Raw genomic sequence first — 13370 nt, forward strand, 5'->3', positions numbered from 1 at the left:
TCAAACGCAAGAACGATTACAAGTTTTAGTCATTTGAATCAATGTGATGAATTTCGAGTAGATATTTCCAGAATATTATTTGAATATATTGTTTGCTCATTCAAGTTTAAAGTTCCCAAAATTTTGTGAAAGGCGCGTTAAGCCAGGTTTACGCTGAGCCCTTTGAATTATAATTCGCTTCACATTCGCTGAATGCTGAAACTGGGCCTCGTTTTATAATCATGAGGCTCTTATCTGCGCAAGATATAGATCCATCGCTAGCACAAACATTAGGAAATATTTCGTCTCGCGTATTTGTGATACCGGCTAGAAGCCAAGTATCAATTTTATCGGACCGTCGAGCGGCGGCACTTTCGTCGCGTCGAGTAATGAATCTTTATTGGAAGGGCAACTCGTCTTTTAGCAGACGTATCCACGCGTTTCGTCCTTTTATGACGTCGTAAGCAGGCGAGCAGATCGATTGCGAATCGAGAAGCTTGGCAAGAGGCTCACGAGTACTCGTTGTGAATATAGAATGGTACTAGGATAATGTTCACCGGAAATGCTATTGCGCTAGTACTGCGAAGAACAACTGATATTCAAGAGTTCAGAGATTCCTACGTGAGTTCGTTCAACGCCCGTGTTAATCATGTCGTAATTTTTTAGCGAAATTTGCAAGGAGCTCGGTATAGCGCACATCCATGTATAGAGTGTGCAATTAAATGAAGATATTCGTGATTGCGATGTAACATGGAGATGCACTATTTGCTCATTTCAGAAGTAATTCTGTATTTAACAATTTTCTCTTTAACGAAAGAATAGATGAAGGATTAGGTTGGATTATTTTTTGGATATTAATTTTTTTTAAACTGGTGATACATTGATATTAAATATTTGTATGATCCTTTCTTCTATATATATATATATATATATATATATATATATTTTTCAGTATACATATTATATTGATATAAATTTTTAATTTATTACTTTCTTAATTTTTATATCTCTCAAGTTTCTTCCTGAAAACAATATTATTAGCAAAGAGTTTCAATACGTAAACTTGAATATAAATGTTTTATTTGATTCAGATTTTGAGTTATGCATTTCTGATATGATACCATAAATAGTGCGTCAAGAGAGACAAATTGATATGAATCGATATCAATTCGCGATAATTCCGTGCAATGTTATCGAGAATTTCGCGATGCTGATGATCGCTTCCGGCGCATCAAACAACCAATATAGCTTAAGACGATAATCATTTATCGCGAAAATGATATACACAGTGCAATTATAGTTTGTTGCATGATCGATTTAGGTAAACCGATCGAGGTAAATCGGACGGACACGACGAGTGTTTATCGAATTAGAGAAAAAAATCCCTCGCGCGCTTCACACTGTAGGCCGCAGCTGTAAGTATCGCCACTAGTAGAGTAACATAAATCGCATCGTTGAACATATTGTAGATGACAGCGTGTGTGAAAAACCACGAGTGTAATCCAAGATTCTAATAAAAAGTCTTGATCGCTGGAGAAGTTGCACAATTACTGTCACCTTGTCAGTAAACGATACATAATCCTATTACGTAATATTACTTCATCAGAATTCTTTTTTGAAAACGGAGACTAAAAAAGTTAACTAGTCTCCTCAACTCAAATGGAATTGTCTGTTCTAAAAGTGAACCAAATTGTAAGAAGAATTTATATTCGAGCCCACAATCAGATTCGCACGAGCTGAATACAATTGAAATCTCACTGCAGTATCAAAGCCGGCGCAATTTATTTGGCAGCGATGGTTTTATCAAAGTTTCGTTTCGCTTTACTTTGTATCCAGTTCCGGAACTTTAAGAACGCGTATTGTTGCACTAACACTGGTGATAGTCGAGACTAATACATTATCAGAAAGACGTGTAACGACACTCTTTCTCTCCATCTTTCAGGGAGAAACAAATCTTTTTCAATTACTGGAGAAACGGCTGTATTGCAGGATGCACGGTGTAATCTTGGTCGTCGCTTATATCCCGCCCGTGCAAAATCCTTGGGGAGTCCTCTCGCTTCGTAGTACGTAAGGACGCTTCAGTGAGCAAAAACCCTTAACTGATACAGCCCCGCGGTCCCCGGACGATCGTCAGCAGAATTTCGGATCTCGACCACACATGGTACTTACGCGATTCTCCAAACAGTATCACTGTCGCAAGCACAATGCTCCAATATCAGACAATATCGAGAGAATTATAAATTCAATTTGGAGAATTTTCCTAGAATATGAAACATTTGAGTAAAATGTCATTGGTTACAAAAGGGAACCATTTTAATTTCTAATTTTCTGACAGTATTAAATTATCAGTTACAATATTAGAAGAAGTCTAAGGTAGCATATCTCATCATCATTTACAAATTTTAGAGAAAACTGAAAGTAAATGGCTTAAACATTAAAGTAATACAATTTTAGTAAATAAATTTAAATAAATTTAAATACCTCATACAGTTACGTCTGTCTCGGAATATATGTCTTTGACATATATTCCGAGTTTCAACAAAGTATATCATTTCTGAAGAAGAAATTATATTAAAATTTCAATGCGATGCGAATTCTATAAAATATCGACGTTGGTAATGGTGGATCATGGCAAGAGTGTCAATAATGGACATCCATAAGGAGAAGCATCGTCTGCGTGTAATGTTCCGGCAAATTGGCTTCGCGAATGTAGCCTCGCGGGTCGCCTCCCGGGAGGAATCTGCAAGCGGAAGATTCTTCTCGTTGCGCCGATTTTTTTCCCGTAAGTACGTCACGTCTCGACGATAGCGGGGATATCCGTCCGTGTGCCTCGCCGAAATCGGCTCCGTTTTGCGGAGCCAACCAACCTCGTAACTGGAAGAATTTGTAAGGCAACGAGAGAGGAAGATCCTTCTCACCGGCGTGCACGTAAACGCTCTCGCGGCTGCGTAAAATTGCCCGGAAAGGAAATATACACGGCGAATACAGTGGAGTCCAAAATGTGGGGCGTTCTTAATAAATTACGATATATTTATATACCGTAGTATGTCAAGGTAGCCGGTGCTCAGAAACTGAAATAAAATACGTAGCACAATATACGAGTATTCTAACAAAGTTCTAAAAAATATATAACATTTTTATAACAATAAACATAAACATAAAAGAAAAACATAAAATAAAAAGTCTTTGAATAACACGCGTGAAAAAAATGAAAAAATTTCTATATTTTTTAATATATAATTTTTCTGAATTTTTCTAAAACAATCTACTATTATAAATAAGAAATAAAATGTAGCATAATAAATTCAGTAAAATGTATGTACTATAAACATAATTCTGTGCCTAACATCTCTATATTACATAATTTAATGTTTTTCATTTTTTATCTATTCAGTAATATCTTGGCAGAAATTTAAAGTAGGAAGGTTTTTCAGAAAGGAACATAAATTAGTATCCAAGAAAAGAGAATGATCGATAACATCGCGAGTTGATTCATTCTGCGGTACTTAAGTGCGCTTCTGCCTCGCGTAAAAAAGTTTGCATATAACGAGCCGCGATTTAAATACGCGCTTCAGTCGTCCACAATGGAGACGTTGAAGCGACGGGTATTTAAAGAAATTTTAATTGCAGAACGTAAGCCGCTTACATGTCCCCTCTCTCGTACGTTAATAAAAACAGCGCCCCATCCATCTATTTCAAGAAAACGGTTGTATTCCTGCTCGCATTGTGTGCTCGCGGAAAGTAATTTGACCTGTTCTCGTTTCGCTTGGCTAAAAATTATGCTTGATACCACCCTCGCTAGCTTTGAAGAAAAACAACTAGTCCTGACAGACTTTTCCGTAAATAGAAAAACTAAATTGGAGGTGAAACTTCATCTTCCTCTAATACGAAAAAAATCTTGCAATTGTATGTAATTCCGCAATTTAACGCATAGTGCATCTACAATTTATTAGCCGTATCAGAACTAATTCAAAGATCTTACCCCAATGTCAGCATTTCCATATGTGAAATTTAATAAGTATCCCTAATGAATAATTTAATAATTTAATAAATATCCCCAAAACTCAAGCGTTAAGTATCTCGGCTGTCTTTGAAAACGAATATGTAAAATAACGTTATTTATTTATTTTGTTTATATCAATCTTAATATAATAGTTGCATTTTATTGTGCAAAGTTACTGTTTTAAGTATTTTGTTTCAAGATATTCGAAATCTTTCTGAAAATCGAGTGAAATTTATTCTTTTTAACATGACCATTCTTTCTCGTCGCCATCTTCAGGTCACATCCTTCCGGGATAAAATCGCACCGGACTCCCGAGGGATGTCGATTTAAGTTTTCTACGGTAACCGTCGTGGCTGGCGACGGCTCCGCTGTGAAGAAGGAACGTATAAAGAAGTAGCGCCTCTGTAATTGGGCATCAAAAGGCGATATTTCGCGCGTTTGCCGGCGAACGACCACCACCGATGGTGAGAAGGGGAGGCTAAACGCGAACCGGGCTCGCTCTTGCGGTGCCCGTCTGGTACCACGTGGTCGAAGGGGTGGCTTTTTACGAGAGGGTCGGTTCTATCTCTGGAATGATGATGGTATGCCTTGTTACCGTGGCCGCCGAGAAGCGAGTCGCGCTCCCCCGGGTAATATCGCATACAATTATGTCCACAGAAGGGAAGACACACATGCATTATGGATGCGGTGCGCCCGTACCCCCTGTACGTACCCCCCTCCCGGTAAATCATGTCACAGGGTTGGTTAACTCTGCAAATGATCTGAGGCGTTACGCGCCCCGTCGGCCACACAATCTTTTTCGCTCTTATTCTAGTTTTTCCTGCTTTATTTCTTTGCTCCCTGCCGATTACATTATTGTGTAATGGCCGATATATGTTAAAATGTGAAGAAGAAAAGAAAGAAAGAAAGAAGATATGTTATGATATACTCGTACTATAAGATTAACTATGTATAATGTCAAAATTATTAATTAAAAGATATAGTTCAGAGTAATAAAATATTGTCAGTTTAAATTAAGAATATCTAACAACTATATGTAAATTAAATCCTAGATAATAAATACTTGGTATATTAAAACGAAAGAACTAAGAAGTCAAAAAATAATAGAATTAATGCAATTTGATTGTATAACATTTAAGATTTTAAAACTAAAATCTATAAATTAAATCCTAGATAATAAAGACTTGGTATATTAAAAAACGAAAGAACTAAGAAGTAAAAAAGTAATGTAATTAATGCAATTGTATAACATTTAAACTTTTATAAAGGTAGACACAGATATATTGTGCAAATAAATTAGACCAAGATATGCTTGAGATATGCAGAAGAAAATCCACGTTGTGACATAGAGCACACTTTATTTCTCAATTAGTATTATAATAATCATTTAGCATTGACCGAAATCGGATATATATATAATATATATATCGTATATTTTTTTCTTTTTAATCGAGTTTAATATAATCGTAGTAGATTAATTCATTACCAATATAAGTGTAATTAATTGTAATGTATTGTCTTGAAAGTATCACTGCGTTGCATCCATTGGTCGCGCTCATCGCAAAACGGGGGGTCAGAACGGAATCAGGGTAGCAAGAACGCACAGGGAGATACAAGATCTTAGAGAGAACATCGTGATCAATTTTTCTTTTAACATGCGCGCGATGCATTTCGTGCATCTGCTGCGAATCCCGGATTTTCTGGCGCTTACAAAATATAAGTGGGCACACTTCGCATAGAACACGAAATTCATTGCGCCTCTCACGCACATGCACACAGAAGTGGAAATGTTCGTGATTGTGGAGAAGAGTATGCAGAGGAGGATACTGAAGCATACTGGACAGAAGGAGAGCTTAAAAAGGGAAGGAAAGGAAGGAGAAAACACCAACAGCTTCTTCTTCCGAGACCAAGGATGCTCAGTGATTTCTTTTTGCGGGGATCGATAGATTCGACGCGTCAGCTCGATCCCCAAATAGTTAGATTACAATTAGAGCGCGGAGAACTCGTCACGCTCGCCTGAGAGGCACTCGTTGGTGCTTCGATATTAAAAATTGTCCGTTCTATATGTACATTTTCCAAATATTGTATATAACACGTTTCGATGACAAATAAAATGTAACAAATCACATGACGTATTGAATGAAGCTAAACTGAGTAAAACATCACTGATCATTTCAGGGATAAATACACAGTTGGTTTCTAATTCTTCGCGCAATGTTATAAATGCTGTTTAAATAATCAAACTTTAAATCATTTTGACAAAAATGCCGAAAAGGATTTAAGAACGTTGAGACGGAGATTAATCTCTCAGACGAAGACACGCGAACTCTCCGCTGAACAATATTTCAACATTTAACAATAGCCAACATTTATAGAATAAGATACCGATTTCAGTATTTATCGTTACATTCATTCTCTCTCGCGATCGCACCAATCTCGTTCCGTTTCCCGTTTCGTTTCTTTTCCTCCGTCGTGCCAGATCGCGCGAACCGATCCGCGAACAATTGAACGTAAAAATGCGGACCGATGCGATGTATAAATTAACATATCACACGGCAATATAGATCTCTTCCCGCACAGGTAGTAGTAGCGTATATATAATATATCTCTTCTTTCATTCCTCCCAGCGCAGTGTTTCTCAAATTTATTTTCTTCCTTTGCCGATCGACGAGAACACTCAAAGATCAGAGGCGGATTCGTATAGACATTAAGGGTACTTGAATTTGAGGCTTCCAGCCTATCAACTCTCTGAAATAATTTTATTCCACGGTATTTGTTGAGTTTCCAAAGCCATACAAGATGTCCCAGAGACAACGGTACGCTGCCGTTCTTTTTTAACACATTTGTATAACAGATTTATTTAAGCAAAATGTTATTTAAAAATTCAACTGTAATTAAGTCAGGTAAAAGAATAAAAACATTACTTAATTAGTAATAAAATTTAAATTCCTTTCCGATCATTTTTTTATAGCAATAGTTTTGAGACGTCTTGAAAATTGGATTCGTATTTTAATATTTCCTCGATAACAAAGCTCATTTACTAAGAAACCTAGAAATCATTATTTTCGAACCTTAAAGCATCCATCCATCCGCCTCTGCTCTCGACGCGGGATAATTAGCGTTTTATTGCTATCGTTCTAATTGACAAAATTTCGCCGGTCATCCACTATACAGTCAAAATGATCCCACATCACAATCGAGCTGCGAGAGGTCAAAGTTACTTCCAATTCTCGGTTGCTTATGCTAAAAAAATCGTTTTTGCAATCTTTAATTTTTTATATCGAGTACCTGTTCTCTTAAATGTTAAATTAAATCAAATTCTGTTAACACAGAATCTGTCAAAACTATTAAAAAATTAAATTAATAAATTAATTAATAAAAAAATTAAATTAAGGGACAAAATGATTTGTTTATATCAAAGTATGTATATCACGCGTGGATGCTACCGAGAATAAGAATCATCATTGTCAAGATTCGTGCCCGTTTAATTAAGTCATTGCAGCGAAAGTAAGCGAGACTTCGATACAGTTGACGACGCACACGCAAAAATCTTTGCCGCATTATACCTCGCGCGTTAATTAGCACAAGTAATTATTACACCAGTTCGAAATAGTCGCTTTACTTTCGCTTCACTTTGTCCCCTCCGGTCCCATTCATCTCTCGTTATAATGCTTTGAGAAACACTGGTCCAGCGATGGCCCCCATCGGCTAAACACCGTGATGTTAAACTCTTAATATTGCACAACATCGATAACACTTCGAATTCTGAAAGAAGTTTCGTTTTATCTCATAGCGATTTACTAGTATAAGTGAAACTCGTGTGGGTTTTTTTCACGTTTCACGGCTTGTTCCTCCATTATTTTACTCATCATCTCTCTCTCAAGTAAAGACTTAACTGGCGACTTAACTGGTGAGATAGCAGCAAGTGATAACATCGGTGGTATATCATGTTGGTAGAGCGATCGATCGTAAACGATTAATTGCAAACGAATTCGTGCGCCCTTCATTACGGCGTGATGCGCTGCGGACGTCCTCCGACTTGAGTGCATCTCTAGCACACTACTGTACGTCATTTCACTATCTTTAATGTGCGCTTTATTTTATAATAAGCTCAAAAGAATGCAACTAAGAGATATTATAGATACTTTAAGTCGCCCTTTATTGCCCTTATCGCAGTATACTACGTACGAAAATTCTACGACTCGTTTAAAAATCGTTTCGACTCTACAATCGCTACCTGGAGGATCTCTATACTCTAATCGCTCTAAAAGTAATTCCGCAAAATTATCTGGATACTCGTAGAAGCTGGAATTTACAGAAATCAGATTACTCTATCTCTTCTACGTTATTTATCTTATCTTATTAGTGACTTACATTCAATTCGGAGGATGTGCAGAGTCACCATGGAATCCTTGATGTAATTTCGTTTCAATATTGTACAAATTAAATTGATCGAAAATAGTTCGCCAGAAAATGACGAGAAAGGGAGAGAGAGAGAGTGAGAGAGAGAGAAAGAGAGAAAAAGAGTGAGAGAGATCATAATGATAACAATGACAATAATACACAAGCTATGATAATAAAAAGATAACGCCGTCGTATTCGCCATCGCCTCTATTGACGATATATGTACGTGATATATATATTCTAGTGTCATTATATATTATGCTTAGCAGATATATCGTTCGAAGATTTACCTAAAATCCACGTGGCAACGAATAACCAAGTTCCTTAATTACTTTCATTGTTCTGGCGGTTGAACTCTCATACAAAGTCAGAGGACAGAGGGCAAGAGAAATTGACTGTAGAATGCTGCGAAAAGTAAAATTGTCTGGCATGCACGTAGACTGTACTTAGACTGTATAAATGCTCTGATATATGTGTGTATATATATATATATATATATACTGGGTTAAATAGGAAGTTTGTTGTTCCTGATTCTCGTTTTACTCTTAGTTGCACTACATATGCCGGGAGGGCTGATAATAACTAAAATTAAGACTAAACCTAATTAATAATTATCGCGGACTTAACGATTATCTATCAAGTGAAAATTTTATATGAAAAATGGAAATAATATTTAAAATTCGTATGCTATGTTGACACTTAATAATTCCTCTAAAAAGATTGCAATAGCAAAAACTTTAACTTAACAATGTGAATTACATAATACGTATCATAAAGAGTGTTGGAAAAGTTTCGGATACGCTAAAAATTCAATAAAAAACGATACATATATCGACACGAATTACGAGTACGTACACGAAGAAAAATGATAAATATACAGAAAAGGAAATTATAAATAATTAAAAAATTATAAATAATTAAAAATTACATTACTTGCTTCATGAAATAATTTTGCATTATTTCAAAACGATCTTGATGCTTTCCATAAAGCTAAATATTTCGAGCATCATAGTAATTTATAAACATTTTCAATAAATAAATTTTCCTCCAGCTTCACTTTATCATTATCAGCACTGATCCGAAAATTTTCCAATCACAAATAGAGATCGAGATTGTATTGCCCAAAAACAATCAAATATCAGGAATTATTTACGACAATCACAGGTAAATTGATAATGACTTCGTGGAAGAGATTCGCCGCCATTTCGAGTTTGCTTAAAGTAAATCCTTAAAGTAAACTCTAGCTAGTGTCGTTTAGCAAACTAAACAGAAGAAACAAGCGAAGACGTAAAAGGGGGAACAAGAAACAAACGATCGAAAATACGGTCAAAATCGGTTGTGACAAAATTGGAATGAATCGCTATAACATTATTATTATTATTGAAGGACACTACACAATAACAAAGAAATTTTTGCGCCGCGCGGACCAACACAAAATACAATGCCGCGATTAGATGATCAGACTCTCGCGGGGAGTCATGCGCTCGACTGTACGATAAGTAGGACCATGAAGAAACGTACATGGCCAGGAATCCTTTTCCACTAAGAGAGCAAGTAATTAGAATCGTGTAAGATTGCTCCAATGTCATCAATCGTTTGATCATGTAAAGACTATATCAATCGTTCGATCATGTAAAGATTGTAGAACGTAATAATTATAAATGCAAACGTTTCACAGAAAGTTTAAAATCTCACCCTTTAAATTTTATGTTTAATAATGTCTTCCTTAAATTGAAGACGATTTAGAGTCTAGCTTTGCTACGGGGTGATTTCTAATTCTCCGTCCAACAATTCGCTGTCTCGCTTCAATACTGCCTATCGTACAAACAAGGGTAGAGAAGGATTTAATCAGAATTTACGTTAGCTAAGCTTACAATTTTCATTCTACCCTAGCAAAAAAGAATTTATCTGCCGGAGCAATCTCACCCCGTTCGAAATGGGCCACAGCGCGCAATGGGAACGAACGCCGAGTTTCAGCCCGCTGTCGGGACGATGTACGATGCTTTCGGGGGCGAAACTTAGAAACTCGGGGGGGGGGGGGGAGAGGAAGGATTAAATCCCAAAGGGAAAGATCGAAAAATTCGCGCTCCGCCATAATCGTATTGCGTTATGCTCGATTTCTGTTCTTCCTTCTTTTGTGCACTCAAACTATGGTGAAAATATTTCGAAAGCATCTCGATGAGACGGAAGATAACTTAAAAAACAGAAGATGAGAGGAGAGAGCCGCCCTTGACAGTGAACTGCTATCGTAGGTACTTTGATGTGTCTGTGTGCTTGTATTAAGTAAGTGTGTGTGTGTGTGTGTGTAACTGTGATGTATCACGTGTCCGTATACATGTATAACATTTCTATATGTATCTGCACATATTTCTTGGATAATTGTATGTATATACGTGTATATCATCGTGTGTGTGTCTGCGTGCGCGAAAGTCCTTATGTCGAATAAAATACACTATAACATTATATATGTACATTAACATGCGTAATAGAGACTATTCTCGGATTTAAGGGAGAGGGAGCTCTGTGTAGGGCGGGTGAAAGGGGAATAGAGAAACTCTGGAACGCGTCCTGGACACAAGCTTGAGACCGCAACGTAAGTGACGATAGATAGGTAGATAGTTCGTCGAGAGGGGTCATCTAGATTTTAGGCTAGCTGGAGAGCAGAATAATCCTGTAGTAGTAGTAGTAGTAGTAGTAGTAATAATAGACGCTAGTGAACGAATATGCAGGGTCTTTGGCTTCGAGATGCGCGGCGTCTTCTTAGGGTAATGGCACTACGACCTGCACGTAAGTCACGGGGAAGTAACCGGTGCGGCCGTCCAAACTGCCCTCGAACCAATTCTCATCGATCTTTTGGGTCAAGGTGATCGTGTCATTCTCCTGCGGAAGAAAATACACCGAGCATCATTAATCACCGTCCTTAAATAGCACAAAAATCTTGAGAAAATAATCACATGATGACTAAAGAAAAACAAAAAGCAGATTTAAATAATAATTGGAAGCTCCGATTAAATTAATTTATGTTCTACACTTGCTCCGAAATCAACAAGATTTGTTTTGTAAGTGTAAAATCGCATTTAAAATCAATTTTTAATAAAAGATCGTACGAAAAATATATTATAGCGTATTTTTTACAGCTATCTAAAGAATATAACATTTTTGGGGTATTTTCTAGAAACATTTCTTAAACATTGATATTGTAATAATGTTGCGTACTTACCTTGAATCCAAGTTCGCCGGGATTTTCGGGCTCAAAGTCATAAAGGGCTGTGCAGCACGGCGTTCTCTGTGTCATCGGCGTCCTCGCAGGCGATTTACTCGGTGAAGGTAAGGGTGAAGCTGGAAATAATTGGTACAAGTGTGCTAAACTACCAGGCTAATTAGCATGCTAATCTCCGATAAAAACGTCTCATAAATGCGTGCCGCGTACTATATTCAGACTACACACATTTATCAATCTGCCTCTCAATGCCTTTGGCAGATTGTGAACTATCTCGCGGAAATATAGTGTCGAATGAAGCGGTATGGTGTTGATCTTCTCTAAATGCAAAAGTAAAATAATGTTGCTCGGTAAAAGTAAATTCCTCGATTAAATCAATATTTAATTATTAATAAAGCCTCAACTATTTCACTTGCTAAGATGTTGCAACAAGAAAAAGATAGCTTTCCTGCCTGTACAGAATATCTCTCATTAGCAAAAAATAGTTTTTAAAAGTATTTTAGAACGCACGTTTTCTTTTTTGCGTGATTAGAAAATCCACTACCCTTCTTACTGCAGATTATTACTATAGATTACTTAAAAACTGTGTAACATAATGTTCTTCCGCAACACAGGGAACGGCAAGACACTATGTAACAAACATGCATGGTGATTAGTCATCCGAATCGTTACACACGGAAGCGGTGAATAATTCCACAAAAAGAGAAACGAAAGAGATACACAGGATCGGTCGCATCAACCGCCTTGGTCACAATTAATTCCGCTGGAGGATCATTCATTCTCACTAAGCTGATTGAAAGAAGAAAGAGAAACTTTGGGTATCAATTACGTTAACCGCCCTTAAAAGCGCGGCGGTTGGTGCAGCTGCCTTTAAGCGACACATTCGGAATAGGAACGTCCCTCGGTTTGTTCGTCAACAGAGAGAAAGGGAAGGAAACCCCCATGCAAAGTTTACCATTGGCAGATTGTGGCGGGTTTCCGGCCGGAAATAGCTCGAGCTGCGAGCGCTTCCCGTCCCCGTGAATCGGAGAGCCGGCTCGACTTGACCCTACATTGTGTCAGAAGGACAGACATTCAGGTACGCCACTTTATACAGACACAGCACAATTGGAGGAAAAGTGGAATGTGTGACAATGTGACAACGTGATGTTTTAGGTGTGTATGTGTCAGCATGTATGTACGTGTGCCGCGTATGTGTATCACACGCGAAATCACGGCGATCGATCTTTCAAGGATTAATTTCAAGGATTAATATTCGATACGTTAACATAATTGACAGCACGATTACTTTATTAATCTTCGGTTGCGAGTTTGCAGGGTCCTCGAATTGGCTAAATCAAACGTCGATGCTTCATTTTTCGAATAAATTGGCACTTGTATGCAACTTTGTTACATGATGCATGCGACTGTTAATGAATTTTTTTAATGGAGTAACGTCAAACAGCATTCTGCGTTTAGCTTAGCAAATGTACAGCAAATGTGAGTACACTATCGTAGACTGTCAATTTTTTGGCATTAGGATTCATTTAAAAGAGTCAAACCAGGAAAGTAAGAATTTTATTTACATCACAGATACGTAGATACTTTAGGGAAGGTAAAATTAGGCTCTGATTAGTTTTGACGGATGCAAAAAATTGCGTACGTGCGAGAGAACGAAACACAAGGGTTTCGCCAAGAGCACTTCATACGGGATGTAAGAGACAGAAGAATGTAATATATTGGTTAGTATGGTAGCACGTAAGGACACGTAAACGCCTGCGTTAG

At 37.3% G+C, this 13370-nt stretch overlaps 1 protein-coding gene across 8 annotated transcripts in view; it reads right to left on the minus strand.

Moving 5' to 3' along the window:
• Positions 1-5321: 5321 nt before the first annotated feature.
• The window catches only part of LOC105287843 (endophilin-A), a 29060-nt gene continuing 21011 nt past the window's right edge, over positions 5322-13370 (minus strand). For 4 of the 8 annotated variants that reach the window (XM_011353656.3, XM_011353657.3, XM_011353654.3 and 1 more), the window contains exons 10-12: positions 12562-12654; positions 11607-11725; positions 5322-11266 (exon numbers count right to left, since the gene is read on the minus strand). In XM_011353656.3, the coding sequence (XP_011351958.1) occupies positions 11147-11266; positions 11607-11725; positions 12562-12654 (332 nt within the window). In that variant the 3' untranslated portion in view covers positions 5322-11146. The remainder of the gene's footprint in view (positions 11267-11606; positions 11726-12561; positions 12655-13370) is intronic. The other 4 variants (XM_011353661.3, XM_011353659.3, XM_011353660.3 and 1 more) reach the window with 2 other exon arrangements.

The sequence above is a fragment of the Ooceraea biroi genome, chromosome 8 (assembly GCF_003672135.1).
Source record: "Ooceraea biroi isolate clonal line C1 chromosome 8, Obir_v5.4, whole genome shotgun sequence".
Lineage (NCBI taxonomy): Eukaryota > Metazoa > Arthropoda > Insecta > Hymenoptera > Formicidae > Ooceraea > Ooceraea biroi.